Here is a 17,530-nt window from a genome sequence, read left to right as displayed (position 1 = left end):
CATGAAAACCGCGATAAGAAAGTCCAAGGAGTTGCTGTCTTGCACGGGATGTGGGGGGGGGGGGCGCATTCCCAGGAGAAGACAGTCAGGCTAGCCTGGCTTCTCATGTCCCAGGCATGTGACCCTGGGCAAGCCTCAGTTTCCCTGTATGAGGAGGGACCATCTTCCACTTCTCCATGAGGGAGGTGGTGGTGGTGTGGAGGGGAATTGAAAAGAACGCCAGTACCGAAGCCTCCGTGGGAGACAGAGCAGAGGCCGGACCCCGGGCGCGCGTTCCCTGTTGCCCTGGCCGGAGGCTGAGAGGGGAGGGAGGCGGCGCGACGGGACCTGGTGGGCGGGGCGGGCCTTGAGCAGAAGGTGGCGGGGCCTGGACGAGACAGCTGCCTTGCTGGGACGGGGCCGAAGTCTGCAGGGGCGGGGCTGAGGGGAGAGGCGGGGTTTGATTGAGGCCGGAGCCTGTGCGGAGCTTTTATGGGCGGGGCAGAGGTCTATGAGGGGCGGGGCCGGATGGTGGGGCGGGACCTGACTAAGGCCAGAGCCAGTGAGGTGCGTGGATGGGCGGGGCCAAGAGGGGGCGGTGTCGGGAGGGCGGGCTCTGGTGCACTCAAGCCGGCTTCTCGCCCGCCGGCTGCACCGCTGCGATTCTTCGTCTTCCAGGCTCAGGGCTCGGACTTCCCGTGCCCAAGGGACGCTGTCCACATGGCCGCCATCAAGGCACTGCAGCAGTGGTGTCGACAGCAGTGTGAGGGCTACCGGGACGTGAGTATCACCAATATGACCACGTCGTTCCGCGACGGACTGGCCTTCTGCGCCATCCTGCATCGCCACCGGCCCGACCTCATGTAAGTGTCCCGCGCGCCCAGCACCCGACGCCGCAGGAGCTCGCCCGGCCCTGGACGCGGCCCGGTGGCCTCAGTTTGCCCGTCCGCCAAGTCGAGCTGGGAGGGAGCCAAGACATCCGGCGCCCCCGCTGGCTTAGTCAGGCGGTGACTCAGGCCCGCGTCCCGGGCGCTCCCGCCACAGCCGCCCCTTCGGCGCGGTCTCCCCAGGGCCTTCCCACCAGCACTGGGGTAGGGGGCTCTGGGGGCTTCGTGTGTGGTTCTGCCTGTCCCCTAGCTTGTCCAGGCGCCTTTAGGGCTGTGGCTCAGGGGCTCTGAGGGGGCGGGGCCAGCGCTGAGCAGGAAGCCCCAGACCCTCCCACCTCCCATGGGGCTCCCGCACCTTAAGGTGGCAGGGGGTGAGGTGGAGGCAGCTGATCTCCACCTTTTGGTGCCACGGGAGGTGGGCAGCAGACGCCTCCAGGTCTTCTAGCCTGAGGACGGTCTTGGAGTCGTGGCTGGGAGGCTGGCCGGCCCCTACTTGTTGCCAAAGCTTATCCCCACCCTGGACCCGCTTCGTCCATTATTCACTCAAAACACGCCCTTTGGCCATGACCAGGGCCCAGCTTGCTGAAACAGAGCTCGCTGCAGGGAGGCCTTGGTTCACCAGCCATTCAGGTGCCTTCTGGGGAAGACCACGATGCTGGAGGCTGGAGGTGTTCTCCTGGGACGTGCAGGCTGCAACCCAGGCAGGTGGAGTGTGTGCAGGGAGCTCTGAGCAGGGAGGGGCCCAGGGTGGCAGGTGCCGCCCTCAGGCCTCTGTTACTGCAGACTGGGGAACTGGTGGAGAGCATAGAGTCCGGGGCTGGCAGCCGGGGCTCCCCCCTGCACCTCAATGTGCCCTGTGCCCCTAGGGACTGCCCCTAAGGGACTGTCTGTGGGAAGCTGGTGTTGAGAATGAGGCCTGCAGGTGACTCCCCTTCCCTCCCAAGGTTCCAGGGTGCATTTGTGGAGTCCTGTGGGGGTCCCATGGGCATGTGGGCTGCAGCCTCTGCCCCCTGCCCAGGGAGGCACTGGTCACCCTTGGGGGCAGAAGATGTGGGGGCAGGATATGCATCCGTACTGAACACCTGAAGCTGAGCTGTGACCTGAGTGTCACGGGGCGGGGCGGGGCGGGAGGTGTGGAGGCTGGGAGAGGGTCAGGAGCCGAGGCTGGCAGGCCGAGCCCCACTGGTGTGCATGCAGGGTCCTGGCAAGGCCAGCGGGGATGGAGCCAGGCAGCCTGGATGAGGTCAGCGGGAGAAGTCTGCAAGAGGACAGAAGGGTGCTGCGGATGTCTGCAGGGTTAGTGGCCTCAGGATGGTGGCACAGGTGTGACTGAGACTTGGGGCCCTTCTGAGCCCCGGAGCTTCCCTCTGCCCGCTGTGCTGCAGCCAGAGGCCACATGTCTCCGTGCCTGTGCCCGTTTGCCAGCCCCCGTGGGCACCACCTGTGGGGGAGCCAGGGCAGCGTGCGGGGGCATGCCCAGGAGTAGGCACAGGCAGGTGCTGTGCCGCCGTTCGCCTCACCAGTACTGAGCGCCTGCGGGGTGCCAGGTGCTGCCTGCTGCACACAGGCCTGTGCCCATCCCAGGGACCAACAGTGGACGAGAACTGAATGAGAACACTGCGGGTGGGACTCGGGCAAGGGGCTGCCCCTGACCCTGGTTGCATGGGGCATCGCATTATCTCACTGCTGACTGGCCATCTGGCCTCTGGACTTTCAGCTCCAGAGAGGGCGTGTCCCCAGGGCCAGAACCGCGACTGGCAGCTGTCAGGTGGACCACAGGTGTCAGTACACGCTGGAAGTCCATAGATCAGGGCTTGTGCTGGGGGCTCTGGCAGGGCAAGAGTGCTCTGGAAAGCAGGGGCTGTGCAGGTGCGAATGAGGAGGGAGGGAGGGGGGAAGCCATGTGACCGTGGAGGCGATATTGGGGTGACCCAACCACAAGTTTAGGGTGGCCTGGAGCCACCTGAGGCTGGGTGGGGTCGGGAGCAAAGCCTGCCCCAGAGCCTTTGCAGGGGGTACGCCCTGGGATGCTCTGTCACTTTGTCAGAGGATGTGTGGCCTCCCAGACTGGGGTGGGGAGGGAACGTGTGTCGTGTTCAGCCACCCAGTGTGTGGTCCTTGGTTGCGGCAGCCCAGGAAGGAGTGCGGGTCCCACCCATGGGGGTGTGGCGGGGACTCTGTGGACGCTGTCAGGGGAGCAGGTGTGATAGGGGTGCGTGCCTGTGTGTGTGGGTTCCCGTGCGTCCTGTGCCCAAGCCCTTTGTGGCGCCCCTGTGTGTGCCTTAGAGACCCCTCCTCCACTCTGAACCCACAGTGCCCCTGGAGGCTGGGTGGGGGGCATCTCCCCAGGAAGCTCCGAGCTGCCTGTGGCCCCAGAGGCACAGGAAGAGAGGCGTGCAGTGAGGGACGCCACAGGGCGAGACCACCCCACACGCCGTCCAGTGCAGACCCTCTGGCAGCAGGAGGTGGACATCCTGGCTCTGTGGCCCCTTCCCTTTGTCTCATCTCAGTCCTTCCTGCTCCACGGGAGCCCGTTTCCTCTTGGCCCGAGGCGGAGGGAGAGCTGCTGTGAGGAGCCACTGGGCGCTGAGCCAGCCAGGTAGGGACGGCGGCCTGACGCTGCTGGTGGGCGGCTCTGCCGCCGGCCCAGTGCCAGCCATGCTCATGTGGCCCTGCCCTGGAGGCCACACGGCCCTCTTGGGTGGCTCCTCGGGGATCGTGGTGTGTGTGGGCGAATCCATCGCAGGGAGGTGGCCTGTGCCCACCTGGCAGCTGCAGGTGGGCCTCAGGGTCGGCTTCCCTGGGGAGGTCGGTGAGCTGCCAGGTGAGCAGTAATGCCCAACACAAGCCTCCGGGGTGGTAAATCCATCCGGTTGGAGCCGCTTCTGCTCCTTTGGGGCCTGACCGGGAGGCATGAAAATTTCCACAACAGGCCGGAGGAGGGGTGGGAGCCCTTCCCAGCACCAGGCAGTGTCCCGGGGCAGCGAAGGAAGGGGGCCATCAAGTAAAGGTCACTTGCAGCAGCTGCGGACAGCTGGCCCCTGTGGGGTGTCAGGAAGTGGGCTTTGACCTTCCCGGGCCTCCCTGCCCGGAGGGAGGGCGGGTGTCAGGGCCCAGGGCCAGTGGCAGGGGCTACTCCTTGACCACTATTCCAGACACACCCATGCTGGGGGTCAGGAGAGGCTCCCCCAGGGGCGCCCACCCAGAAGCTCAGAGGCGCCTCTGTTTCCCGCCTGGGTCAGGCCCACTGCCCCTCCTGCGTGAGGTCAGCAGGAAGCCGCCTGGGGACAGAAGCCTTCTGTTCCTCAGCCTAAGGGCCAGCTGCCCAGCCTTCCGGGTACAATCTTCAGAATGGACACGGGAGGGGCTGTGGGCCCGACTCCTTGGGGACAGCTCAGGGCCTGATGTCCCGTCACTCCCCCAACCCCGGCTCCCAAGCCAGAAGCAGCCCCAGGGCTGAGTCCTGCTGGTTGGACCTGACTCTGGGCTGGGTCTGGGGCTCAGTGCAGGCCAAGAGGGGAGGCATCTCATTTGCCCCCCAGGTACAAGGTGGGGCCTGGGAACCAGCCCTGCCCGGGGCCTCCCTTCCCCCTCGGTTCCCCTTCCCGGCAGGATTAACTCCAGATGCGGGAGGTGCTCAGCGAATGGCTTTCCCTCCTGTCCGCCCTGGGCCCGCAGCCCCCGCCCCCCCAACCCCCACGGTTGCATTTTGTTCCAAGAAATAAACAGCATGAGGTCAGCTCTTCGGGAATTTGGAGGGGGCACACTTTCCCTGGAGCCCCCAGGTAGAGGGGGCCCGAGGCTCCAGTCTGAGGTCAACAGCCCTGGTCAGTAGTAACCCGGGAGGCAGGCTGGGGCCAGGGCTGGGCCAGAGCTGTGAGCCATGGCCGGAGGGTCCCTGAGTCAGGCTGTGCAGACCCCGAGGGTCAGCCCACTGGCCGGTGGTAGGAGAGCGAGGAAGCAAGTGAGCCGCTGCCGCAGACTCACTCCGCTTGCATTTACGGAGTGCTGGCTGTGTGCTGGCTCCCTGCAGGGCCTCAGAGCACCAGAGCCTTGTGGTCCAGCATGGCTGCCTCCCCCAGGGCCCAGGTCTGTCCTTCAGGCTTGTAAACTGGGTGCTTCAACAGCGGCAGTGGATTAGCTCCTGGCTAGAGTCTGGCATCGCTGGCCAAGTGCCCCTGGGGTCTCTGTCCTGGGTGCGTGGGTGGCCACCTTCCCTCTGGGCACCAGTTTCCCTCCTGACAAAGACACAGTCTGGATTGGGGCCCACCTTCGGGATTTCGTTGTAAGTTGATTCGCCCTGTGAAGACCCTATTTCCAAATCAGGGTGTGTTCTGAGGTCCTAGGGGTGAGGACTCCAAAAGATCTTTTGCAGGGGGTGCAGCCCAGCCTGTCCCACCAGGGTCCCTGCTGGCAGAGAGCTGGTCAGGTCAGGTCTTCCCGAGGCTGGTGGGTGTCTGCTCCGGGCTTTCCCAAGGGATTGGCAAGGCAGCCCGACTCCGGGGACTTCCGAAGCCCTGGACCTCATGCTGGGAGGGATGTGAGCTCCGGCCTGACTGTCCACTCAGGGCTACGTGAGAACCCCAGTCCGGGAGGGGCTGGTCAGGGTGCTCAGGCCCAGTGCGAAGGTCTCGAGTGCCCGGGAGCAGCTTGGACTGTCCCGAGAGGCTGGGGTCCTTGAACTTCAGCAGAAGAGCGATTCTGTAGCCTCTGCCCTGCTTCCCTCTGACCCTGCTCAGCAGGGGCTGGCACACCTTGGGGGTGCCCTGGCCCACCTGGAGCTTTGAGGACCTTACCCTGGGTCGAGGGGAGGAGAGGGCCCCACAGGGCAACTGGCAGCCCCAAACTCACAGGCTGCAGCCCCCAGGTGGACCGAGGCCCATGCAGGGGGCAGGGGCCTTCTCCCATTTATTTGGAGACAAAACAGAACTTGTTGTCCTGCCCTCTTGCCGGTGACCCAGGGCAGGTCTGCAGAAGAAACAGCTTTCAAAGGGACGGGGGGTGGGGGGTGGTGGAGGCTGAGGACAGAGGGCTGAGAGCCCACGGGTGTTGTGGGCGTGAAGCCAGCGTGGTGGGCGAGCTGCAGGGACAAGTTGGCCTTGCTTGCCCTTCTAGCTCCTTCCGGCCCCTCATCTGCCCTGGACAAGCGTGCCCACCGTCCTGTCCCTCGCACAAAGCGCCCTCTGTGCTCATGGGGTGGTCTCAGCATCTGGAATGCGTTACCGGGGGTGGTCTGAGCGGAAACGGGGTGGTTTCCGGAAGAGCCAGGCAGGTTGATGAACGGTGGCTGGCCTCAGGGGTGGAGTGGGGGAGGCACAGATGCAGCACCGTGGGGCCCTGGCCTCAGTTTCTTCTTCTGTGTAACAGGCCATCCGGGGCTGGGATGGGGCCCCGGGCCACAGGGTCTCAGCCACCCCGCCTGTGGGGTCTGCTCAGCCTTCAGCCGGGGCCCTTGGGTTCATCTCTAGAAGCTTCGTTGTCTTCTCACATGGGGACAGGGGCGCCTAGAAAAGAGGGGGTCGCCTGGGGGTTTACAGCTCTGCCTCAGGGGTCAGACGTGCTCTCTCCCATGCTGGGAGGCTTCTGGAACCTTCCAGTTCACGCTGAAGCTGCAAGGGTGCTGTTCGTGCCCCATGGACAGTGACGTGGCTGCACAGACAGACCCGTGCTCGACCGCCCGGGACCTCCCTCGGGGGTCTGGCTGTGCTTTCTGCCTAGAGCACCCTCCTGGACACTCCAGGGGCCGTGGTGCCAGGGAGGGGCGTGTGCCAGGTCCCCAGGCGGCCTGCAGTGGCTCTGGGTCCCCTGTGTCTGGGACGTCCTGTGCCCTGTGGTCCAGTTAGTGGGGGCCAAGGCTCTAATATTCTCGGTCTGGGGTGAGGGTCTGCCCCCTCAGGCCCTCGGGGAGGCTGGGCACGTGGTGGGCACTTAATGCCACAGCCCAGGTGGTGGAGCCACAGAGCCTGGACTCTGGGGCCATGGCCTGGCTTCGGTCTTCCCCGCTGCGTGGCCTCGGTGGGCCATGGAGCCCCCGTGTCTCAGTCTCTCCACCTGTGAGAGGTGGGCGCTGAGAGCATGTGGGGCGTGAGCGCCCAGGGTGCAGGGACCATGGAGGTGCTGGGGATCAAGAGAATGCCCAGGGCAGGGGTGGGGCGTGGAGCTCCGTCCCTCACCGTCTGGCCCTATTCCTACCCTGCCAGCTCCCCTGTCCTGCTGTGCTCTCGCCCCTGGGATAGGGGCCGTGGCCTCCTGGGTGGGGTTCTGGGTTTGGTATTTGAGGGCAGCCCTCTCCTCTGAGCTGTGTCCCGGCAGGGCTGGACCATGGCTGTGCCAGCCCCCTGTGCCCAGGCCACCAGGGCGACCGGAGCCGCTGTGCCGGCCAGCCCTGCTCTCCTCCTTCCTTCCCAGGAAAACCGCACACCCGCTTGGCTTCCCCACTGGAGTAGGATGACCTCCGAGGCCCTTCCAGCCCCACTTCCTGGGGTCTGAGCTGCTTTGCACACTCATATTTTATCTCCTAGAAACTTCGACACTCTCAGGAAGGAAAACGTCTATGAGAACAACAAGCTGGTGAGTCCCCTTTCCTGCCCCGCAGCCCCGCTGGCCCTGAGGCCTGGTGGAGGGAGTCTGGGCTCCCCCAAGAACTCCGTGGCCATCCCAGCCTGAGAGCCGGGCCCACCTGGTGCCCTTCCTCTTGATTTTGGAGTGGCTGGGCCCTCCTTCCCGCCACCCTCAGCAGAGTCAGAGCAGAGGTGGCCTTGGGAGGGCCCCAGGCATGTCCTGTGTGAGCCATCATGGCCCCTCACCCCACCCCCTGCCCTGCCACTCAGCCCGGGCCTAAGGGGCCTGCATGGACTGCTTCCAGCCACATTGTGGGCTGTCCCTGGGCCAGGCAGCCTGTGTCCTCGCTGCAGAGGAGGCCCCATATCCCAGCGGGCTGATGACAGTGGGCAGAATGCACCCCTTGCCGTCCCTGCACCCCGCACCCCCGCCCAGTGCCCAAGCGGGAGCCCACAGGGACCAGCTCCCACGTTCCCTCAGCCCTGCCTGGCCAGGCTGCGACCCGAACACGGGGAAACTGGGGCCCAGGGAGGCCTCGAGGCTCAGTTGAGCTGGAACCTTGAACCCGGACTTTTCTGGGCTCCTAGTGGGGTTCTTGCCTCTGGTGCCTCCCGGGGGTGCTGGTGACCTGGTTGGAGGGAAGGCCGTGGTGTTCCCCCACCTGCTGCCTGCTGACCGTTCCCTCCCCAAGGCCTTCCTCGTGGCGGAGGAGCAGCTGGGCATCCCAGCCCTGCTGGACGCCGAGGACATGGTGGCCATGAAGGTGCCGGACCGGCTGAGCATCCTCACCTATGTGTCCCAGTATTACAACTACTTCCACGGACGCTCCCCCAGTGAGCGCGGCAGCCCCCGCCACCCCCACAGCCTGTACCCGCTCTGCCCGGTGGGCTCGTGCAGCACCCTGTCTGCTGCTCCCCCGTGGGGCCCACCTCCCCCGCCTCATCCACTGAACAGATGCTCCTGTCCAGCCCCCTCTACCCCCCTGGGGCCTTGGTCTCCCTGTCTGCACCCCTGGGGGTCTGCCTGTCGGTCCTGCCTCAGGGCCCTGGAGGCTCCCAGGCCCAGCTCCTGATGTCACCCCATTAGTCCTGCCTTTAGCCCTGGGCCGGGGGCCTGCAGGCCCGGTGGGCAGGGAGAGGCAAACCAGGGGGCTCCGTCCCAGCTTGGTTCTTAGTCTCTCTCCCCACATTCCTCCCCAGGCCTTAGAAATCCCCGGAATTGCGCTGGGCTCCAGGCCAGCCCCGCCTTCCCATTCCCCTTCGGTGGAGAAACCGAAAAAGTCCCCGTTCCTGACCCCACAGAGGCGGAGAGGGCGGGTGTGAGGCCAGGGCCCCGCTGGGGCGGCGTCGGCAGCCAGCAGGCGCTGTCCTGCCCCCTCTGCCCCCAATCCCCACTCCAGGCCCCCAGACACTATGAGAGCCAGCATGGGGGCTGGGCTGGGCCGGGCCCCCTCACCCGGTGTCTCCTGCAGTTGGGGGCCTGGCCGGTGTAAAAAGGTCCCAGTCCGATTCCGATGAGGAGCCCTCCGGGAAGAAGGCCCCACCCCAGCCGGCCCCAGCCCGGGGGCAGCCGCTGTCTCCCATCAGCACCAACGCCGTTCGCCAGCGGAAGGCTGGGGGTGCAGAGGGAGCACCGCTAAAGGCTGTAAGCACCCCAGCCCCGCCCCGCCCCCAGTTCTTGGTTTCCGCCTGCTCTGACCCAGCAGGGCTGGGCAGGCTCAGTGTGGCCCCTGAACCCCTGTGCTCGAAATGGTGTGGGGTCCCCTCGGGTCCCCTCACAGCTTCAGCTAACGTTTCTCAGAAGTCCGTGGGGACCGGCTCCCGAGGCCCTCCAGTCCTGCGTGGTCCCCACAGTGGGCGGGGAAACTGAGGCCCAGGGAGGCAGAGCTGAGCTGGGACCTCGGACGCAGACCTTTCCGGACTCTGAGGGGGTTTCTCGGCTCCGGCTGTGTCCTCTCCCACAAGAGAGAGGGTCAAGAGAGAAAGCTGGGTGTGCCCTTCCCTCCCAGGCTGGCCCTGCAAAGGAGATGTGTCCCGGCTTTCCCAAGGTGGAGGCTGACAGGGGCCATAACTTGCCCTTGGGCGCCCCCTGCTGCCCCTTGGCTGGCACACCAGGCTCCAGGCTCCTGGGGTGTTGGGTTGGATTTCTGTGCCTTGGGGTGGGAATTTTGGGTGTCCAAAGCCAGGCCTTGCGCCCCATCCCCTTGGACCAGACTTCAGTCCAGCTGGCCTGAGTGTGAGCCCTGGCTGCCCCCGGAGGTTTGGTTCTCCAGTCTGTAAACTGGGACCTTTTCACCGGCCGCTGGCTGGGCCGGTCCACGGGGGCGGGGGCGCTCAGAGCCCTCAGCTGCTGTCCCTCCCCAGGGCCAGGCCTCATCTGGCAGTCGGGTTAGCAGCGCCTGTGGGGTCTGCGGCCAGCATGTGCACCTGGTGCAACGGCACCTGGCCGATGGGAAGCTGTACCATCGGAGCTGCTTCAGGTGAGGCGTGCCTGAACGCGTGAGGGGGGAGGCATGGGCCCTTTCTGGGGCGTCCACACCCCTAACCGGGCCTTTGGTGGGGTCCTAGACTCAGGACAGTGGACAGTGCAGCAGAGGTGCTTGTGGAGGGGATGGATGCGGGAACAGCCGAGCACATCCTCAGGGTCCTATGATGCCAGTGGGCCCTGTTCCCTCTGCCCCTCACCCCAGGTGCAAGCAGTGCTCCAACACGCTGCGCCCAGGGGCCTACCGGACCACAGCAGAGCCAGGCGTCTTCGTCTGTTCCAGCCATCACCCCACAGCTGCCACTGCCAGTCCCATGCTGCCCGGCCGGGCCCCCAGACAGCCAGGGGCAGCCCCCACGGACTCCAAACCCCTCAGTGCCCCGCAGACGGCCCAGGAGGCAGGGGGGCGAAGAGATGCAGGGCCAGGGGCCAGGCCCACAACCCGGGAGCTTGTGGTGGGCAACTCCACGGCCAAAGGCTTTGTTCCCACTGCGGCTCCCCCTCCAGCCACCACCCCCTCCCATGTCCTCTCAGGGAGCCCAGCTGGGCCCCGGCTCTCTCCAAGCCCCTGTCCTGCTGTGACCCACAGAGCCCCAGACCCTTGCCTGGCCACACAAGGCTGCTCAGCCCCCCAGACCAAGCTCAGTCCCAGCCCAGCATCTGCAGGCCCAATGGGTGCCCCGGCCTGGACCCCGTCGGCCTCCAGGACACAGCAGGCGAGAGAGAGGTTCCTACAGACACCTGGAGCTGCACCCAGCCCTGGGCCAATGGGCAGGGCCCTAGCGGCAGCAGATGCGCCCTCGGGGCTCAGCCACAGGGAGCAAGCACTGAGCTGCCTCCGAAAGGCCCTTCCAAGGCTGGAGGGGGCCAGCGCTCAGGCGCCTGGCAGGTGTGTGGGGGAGGGGGACTGGGGCGCCCCTACACACCCACTGGGGTCCCCAGAGGCCAGAGGGCTGGGATATGCAGGGTCTGCCCTTCCTGGCTTCTCCCCCCAGACTCAGTTTCCTTATCTGGGAAGCAGGGAGAGTGAGGCGGGGGGTTGGGTGGCTGGGTTGTGGCGGGCAGGGGACACAGCTGCTGTCTGCATGCTCGGTGGGGGGTGGGTGCAGGCCCAGTGACACTGCCACCAGGGCCCCTGAGTAGCACATGCTCAGCCCTCCGAGGACACCTGCTTCACACATGGGGAAGCAGCAGCTGGAGTGGCCCGGGTATCACCAGTCTGACCTGAGAGGAGCTCTGGGCCACCCCTGCCCTGCCCAGGTCCCAGCCTTTTGCACACAGACCTGGGAGGAGACGCTGTCCCAAGGGGTGGGACACCTCTGTGTCAGTGTCCTGGGCAGCCAGCCCCACAGACGCTGGTTTGCTCATAGCTCCGGAGGCCAGTGTGAGGTGGAGGTGTCTCAGGGCAGGGCCCTTCCTGCTCGCCCAGCTCCCGGGGCCCTGGGTGTCCCTGGGATGGTGGTCGGGTCCTCCCTCTGTGCTCCCGTTGTCACGTGTCTGTCTCCCCTCTGTGTGTCCCTGAGTCTCCTCTTCTATCTCTTCTTCACGAGGACACTTGTCCTTGGACTCGGGCCCACCCTGACCCAGGACGACCTCACCCTGACTTGACCACATGGTAGAGAGCCTTTGCCCAGATAGGGCCGTGCTCTGAGCTGCTGGGGGGACACTGTCCCCCTCACCAGTCACCTGGTGAGGAAGGCGGTGCCGCACCAGGAGGCCCACTGACTCCTGCTGCCCCCTCTGCTCAGAGCTGCCGGACCCCTGCTGGGCCCGCCCCCGCCGCCTGGGGCTTCCCAGGGTGGTTATGGGATCAGGCTGGCCCTTGGCCCTGCACAGGTGGAGGAAGGAGGGACTGGGCTGTGGGCCCTCCCTGCACACCCCATACATGGTGTATCTGGGGAGCCTTTTAACCTCATCCCACACCAGAGGTGAACAGGGAAGCAAAGTCATGTACCGAGAGGCGCCTGTGCCGGATGCATGTCCGCCGCTGCCCCTGCTCCCTCAGAGGGGCTGTCTGCCCTCCCTTGGGGGTGGGCATTGGGAACCAGCCACCAAGGGAGGCTGCAAGGCCTCTGCCTGGGGTTCATGGTGGGAGGGGGCTCCTGGATCCACCTGTGCCTGATGCCCACATGTACCCACAGGCCCTCCCCAGCTACCTCTTCTGCTCCAAGTGGCCTTCCCAGAGCTGAAGGGCCACAGGCAAGGCCACCCACCAAGCTGCCACCGTCGACGTCTCCCCAGGCCCTCAGCCCCCCAGTAAAGATGGCACCACCAGCCCCACTGATTGGGGGCACCACCTCAGGGGCATCTACACCACCCCAGGCGGGCAGGAAGAGCTCAGCTGTGTCCTTAGTGGTCAGCAGGGCAGGTGCTGGCTCCAGGCTGAAGCCAGAGGCCCCACTGGCAAAGGGTGAGAGCCCTCCTTATGCGGGGCGAATGAGGGACATGAAGTGCCAGAGATGGTCTGCATGCTCACAGATGGTCAGCATCCAGGGGGCACACCTGGGCACCCTCGCCTGTTTGGCAGCAGGGAAGCTGAGGCTCAGAGAGGTGGTGTGACTCCCCCAGGCACACACAGCACAGGAGGCTGGGTGGGAAGTCCTGTGCCTGCCTCCCAGCCAGGGCTCCTTCCTGTGACCTCAGCTGCTAGGGGCACCTGAGGGTGGGCTGGCTGCACAGGAGGATGGGGTGGGACCCAGCTTTTTTCAGCAGACTCCCCCTTTCCCCGGAATGCCCCTCAGTATGACCTGTCTCCCTGCACCCCCACCCAGGCCCAAAAGCCAGCGCCCAGGAAGGCCAAGAGGAGGGGCCAGCAGGGTGGAGGGGCCGCCTGAAGCCTGTGGAGAAGGGGAGCCCAGCCAAGAGGTGAGGAGTGGGCGGGCCTCGTGCACCCATGCCTGCTGGTTTGTGCTCACGAGGCCAAGCAGGAGCTCATGTCTGGGGGCTGTGCAGGGCCTGGCACACAGTAGGTGCTCAACAAATGCTCCCGGGTGAGCAGCGGTCCTGTTTGGGTCAGTCCATAGACACACCCACAAGCCGGGATGTGGGTGTGTCACAGCGCGGCAGCTGGAGCAGCAGAAGCCGGCTTACAGAGGACAGTCACATGAGCATGAGGGACATAGAGCCATGTTCCCATCATGTAACCAGGAGGCTGGGCAGCTGGGCGGGTCCATCAGGGCCCCCGAAGTTCTCACATGTGGGAATTGGCTTGGTGGCCAAGGGACAAGCCGGTGGCATGCTCAGTAGGCCTGACCCTGGCGCACAGCTGGGACCCCTACCCACCTGTTGGCGTGGCAGCGGGGAAGGGGCAACTCCCCACAGGCAACGTGGTTAGGACGGGAGGGAGAGAGTGCTTTTCGGGGACACGTCCCAGGCAGGCGGGCACGAGTCCACGCCAGTTTCAGGACAGGAGCAGCCCTCCTGTGTGCACACGGGGGCCCTGGGCCAGGTAGGTGTGCGGGCATCAGCTGTGACCCCTGAGTACGTGCCCCTACCAGAGCAGGTGCCCAAGAGAACACAGTCCGGGGCCTGGGGAGGGTCTTGGTCGACAGGCGGCAGGCTCGGGGCCCTGCCTTCCCCGCCCTGCGGGACTCTGCTTGTCTGTGCTGAGGGCCCGCTGGCCTCCTGCCTTCCATTCAGGGCCCCGGAGCTGGCGCAGCCGCAGGTCCCGAGGGAGCTGAGGGCGGGAGATGCTCCTCCAAAGGTCTCAGGGAGCTCCGAGGCGGGAGTCCGAATTACCCTGACCCCTGAGCGGCCAGACAGGTCACTGGGCCCAGCCGGCCCGAAGCCCAGCCTCCCAGGTGAGGGGTGTGCATGGACGTGTCTGCACTCTGTGTGTGGGGCTGGGGCAGCAAGTCTCTTCCCAGCTCAAGTTTGCCCCAGCATCCACGTCTAGCCTCCCACTTCCTGTGTGACCTCCAGCAGGTCACTGGTCCCATGGGACCGAGGATGCTGCCCTCACTGGGTGGATGTGGTTAGCACGGCACCCTGAGCACAGGGGGCGCTGCCTTGTGGGTGGCCCCAGCCCAGGGAAGTGATGGGCAGGTGATGGGTTCTGCCTGATGCATGGCATAACTCATCCGTGAGAACTCATCCGTTCTCACCCGTGGCAGCCACAGCCCCCTCCCCAGCCCACCGCAGGAAGCTGCTCGTCCCTGCCAGCCTGGACATCACTAGTGACTGGCTTCAGCCCAAACCCTTGCGGCAGGAAGCCCCGGCCCTGAGCAGGAAAGAGGGGGAGAAGCCTTCCCCTGAGGACAGATCTGGTCAGCCTGGAGACACACCCCTGTTTCTTTTGGGGCACAAAAAAGGGGACACTCTGAGGAGGAGGTGCCCAGTGGAGCCTTGAAGGATGAGTAGGAGCTCACCGGGCCCAGAGTGAGGGGAGGGCTCAGGGCACCCACGGCCGTGCAGCTGCTGGCGGCCACGCTGTAGAAGTTTTGGGCAGGCACTGGGGGTGGAGAAGGATGGGCAGAGGCCCCAGGCCTCCTAGCAGAGAGCTGGGGATGATGGAGTGTTTGCTCTGGCAGGTGGCTGGAGGGGCAGCTGACCTGGAGGAGGAGGGCAGGGTCTAGGGTGGCAACGGGGACAGAACTGGATCTGTGAGCTCTGCCCAGGAGCTTGGGGAGGGTGCAGGGGACATGGGGGGCAGACCAGGGGGAGCCCAGCTGTCGGGGTCAGACCACCGTTCAGGACACGTCTGAGTCACCTAGGGCCTGGTGGCCCCGGTCCAGGATGCTCATCCTGCCTCTTCTGCAGGGAAGCCCTTGGGCCAGGCCGACATCCCCGCTCCACCTGGCAGGGCAGCGACTTCCCCCATCAGGGTGAGTGGGCCAGAGGTGGGTCTGGGCTGGGAGCCAGCCCCCCAGGGGCGTAGATGACCCTCACTGCCCTTTCACCTGTAGCCACACCCCGACCACGTGCCCCAGGAGGAGATCCAGCGGCAGGTGCAGCAGATCCAGCAGCAGCTGGACGACCTGGAGCTCAGAGGAGTGGATCTGGAGAAGCGGCTGCGGGAGGCTGAGGGGGGTGAGCCGCGCCCTTCCCGCCGCAGCCCCAGCACCCGGGTGGCCAGCCCCTTGCCCTGCCCTACCCCTGGCGGAAGCCAGCCTGGCCCTGGGCCACCCCTGCCCCTGGGGCCGTCTGTGGGGCTCTGCCCCACACTGTGCCCAGCCCCCACTCCTCCCCTCAGACGCCTCGGAGGACGCGCTCATGGTGGACTGGTTCCGGCTCATCCACGAGAAGCAGCTGCTGCTGCGGCTGGAGTCGGAGCTGATGTACAAGTGAGCAGCTGCCTACAGCTCCGGAACGCCCCTCCTCCCCATCTGGGCTGGGCGTGGGGGCTCACCCTGTCACCTTGGCAGGTCCAGGGACCAGCACCTGGAGGAGCAGCAGCTGGACATCGAGGAGGAGCTGCGCCAGCTGATGGACATGCCCCGTGCGTCCCCCTGCCCTCTTGCTGGGAGCCCAGCCCAGGGGGGGGGCTTCCCGATGCCTTCCTGCTGTCGTCAGTGGGGGAGGCCAAGGGTCCTGTTTGGGGTGCAGGTCTCTGGAGCCTGCTGCTGAGTCTCAGCTCCTTCACTTCTGGGCTGTGGTCTGTGGCCAAGTCGCTCACCCTCTCTGAGTCAGGGTCTCAGCCCCTGCAGAGAGGGAACAAGACTAGCTCCCAGCCCCTCCAGCTGTCGGTAGCTAGGGCTGAGGGCTGATTACGTGCAAGGGGCCAGAAGGGAGCGTTGATCCTTGTGGGGTGTGCTCCGTGTGGTGGAGGGAGCGCCAGCTGAGCACCGGGGGCTCTGTGCTGAGCCCCAGCCCCCACCTCCCTACAGTGGGCACGTCTGTAAGGACGGCGCGGTGACCCACGGCCTGGCAGCCGTGCTCAGTCTCTAACAGGCTCCTTCCTTCAGTCATTCACGGTCTTTCACTCCGGGTCTGTGCTGCGGAGCGCCCAGGCGAGCCATGCCCCTCCTCCAATGGCGAAGCTTGACACTTGAGTGGGGACACTGCATTCTGAGCGGGATGGGACAGCGGGGCTCCGCTGATGGCAGGTTGTCCCTACAGAGGGTCTGAAGTCACCCCAGGACTGGCAGCGGGAGCAGGACCTGCTGACTCAGTATGTGAGCACCGTGAACCACCGCAGCGACATCGTCGACTGCCTGGATGAGGACCGGCTCCGGTGAGGGCGGGGCTCCGGTGGGGGTGGGGCCTGGGTGAGGGCGGGGCCTGGTGAAGGCGGGGTCCTGCCAGGGTGGGAGAGGGCAGGCTGAGGTGTGGCTTGTCTGCTGAAGAGAGGGCAGGTAAGCCTGGTGTCAGCTGCGCTCCAGGCTGGGCTGTGAGGCCGGCTAGGAGGGACCAGCGTGCGCCACCCCCAGTGAGCTGACCCTCAGGGTCCCCGTTCCGTTTCAGAGAGCAAGAGGAGGATGAGGTGTTCGAGAACATGATCCAGAAGCTGGGTACCTGGGGGCCGGGGGTGCTGCGCTTGGTGGGGTGGGACCTCCTGAGGCAGCGGGGGCCAGGGCAGCGGGGGCCTCGGCAGCAGCTTCAGCGCAGGACAAGCAGACTCACCCTAAGGTCGTGAGTCCTGTCACTTGAGGGGTTTGAGAAGCAGTGGGTGAGCCCCTGGTCAGGGGGAGGGGTACCCTGTGTGGTAGGCCCTCTGAAGGCAGGCGCTGGCAGCCCCCCCGGGGAGGGTGGGGTCTCCGGGCTCCTTCAGGGGCTGGGCTGCCTACAGGCTCTGAGGGCCCGGGTGGGGGGTGCCCAGCAGGGAGCGTTGGCCTGGGGGGGCAGGTGTCCTGAGAGCTCCCTCCTCCAGGCCTCCAGAGGAAGAAGTCCAAGAAGTCCAAGATCCGCTGGTCCTTTAAGGGAAGAAGCAGGACCCCAGAGTGAGATGCCCAGCGGCTGCAAGACCCTGGCCCCAGGGCCGGTCTGGGTGGGCACTGTGAAGTGGCCCTGGACCACCCTCTGTGGGGTCCGAGTGGCCTCAATAAAGAAACCGACCACATGGCCCAGGCTCCGTCTCCATTTGGCCACAGCCCCTGGGCGATCTGGGTCGGGTTGCAGGTCTGCAGCAGCCTGTGGGTGGGCCCGGGCCCTGGGCGGCGCAGGCCCTGAGGGGCGTCTCTGCCGCAGCTCTGTGCCCTGGGTCCCGGGCTGGCGGCCCTGGGCCTGGGCCCCTGGCAGCCACAGGAAGGAAGTAGGGCTGGCCTCCCTGACTCCTGGAGGAGAGGGCACAGCCAGGCTGGCAGGCCCTGGGCAGCAGGGCCCTGCGCCCACACCTGCACCTGCCCCCGCCCCCGGCGCTGCTCCACTCTCAGTGACCCAGGAGGACGGTGGCACCTCGGGCTGTCCCCCCACCTGTGTGAAGGGCTCAGTGGTGGCTTTGTCTTCTGCACTGTCCCCAGCTGCAGTGGGAGCCTTCACGGGGGTTCCCCATGGGCCCTCGGAGGTGGCAGAGCACCAACATCCCCCACCCAGTGGCAGGCAGGGTCACCTGTGTCCCGGTGGGAACAGGGTCCCATGGAGGGTCTCGGTCAGAATTCTTGAAATTTGAGATCAGGGTGTGATGCAGGGCAGGGTGGGGCTTCCTGGCACTGAGGCAGGTTCAGCGGCAGGCCCGCTGCCCT

General features: G+C 66.0%; 1 protein-coding gene across 3 annotated transcripts; it reads left to right on the top strand.

The window, feature by feature from the left end:
- The first annotated feature begins 599 nt into the window (after nucleotides 1–599).
- On the top strand, nucleotides 600–16,911 carry MICALL2 (MICAL like 2). Of its 3 annotated transcripts, none has more exons than XM_037137874.2 (17): nucleotides 600–842; nucleotides 7,388–7,436; nucleotides 8,119–8,260; nucleotides 8,899–9,071; nucleotides 9,791–9,906; nucleotides 10,117–10,800; nucleotides 12,053–12,321; nucleotides 12,683–12,776; nucleotides 13,551–13,711; nucleotides 14,024–14,176; nucleotides 14,670–14,734; nucleotides 14,816–14,939; nucleotides 15,103–15,193; nucleotides 15,275–15,348; nucleotides 15,969–16,083; nucleotides 16,314–16,360; nucleotides 16,720–16,911. In XM_037137874.2, the coding sequence occupies exons 1-17, from the start codon at nucleotides 700–702 to the stop codon at nucleotides 16,791–16,793; spliced, it is 2,574 nt and encodes an 857-aa protein (XP_036993769.2). In that variant the 5' UTR covers nucleotides 600–699; the 3' UTR covers nucleotides 16,794–16,911. The 3 variants fall into 3 exon arrangements, with proteins under 3 accessions (XP_036993769.2, XP_036993770.2, XP_036993771.2); XM_037137876.2 differs by lacking the exon at nucleotides 600–842 and adding an exon at nucleotides 3,050–3,465; XM_037137875.2 differs by lacking the exon at nucleotides 14,024–14,176.
- Nucleotides 16,912–17,530: the final 619 nt, after the last annotated feature.

The sequence above is a fragment of the Artibeus jamaicensis genome, unplaced genomic scaffold (genome assembly GCF_021234435.1).
Source record: "Artibeus jamaicensis isolate MK-2021 breed Jamaican fruit bat unplaced genomic scaffold, CSHL_Jam_final scaffold_3151, whole genome shotgun sequence".
NCBI lineage: Eukaryota > Metazoa > Chordata > Mammalia > Chiroptera > Phyllostomidae > Artibeus > Artibeus jamaicensis.
Note: the sequence above shows the minus strand (reverse complement) of the source record. Positions and strands in the feature narration are given on the sequence as shown.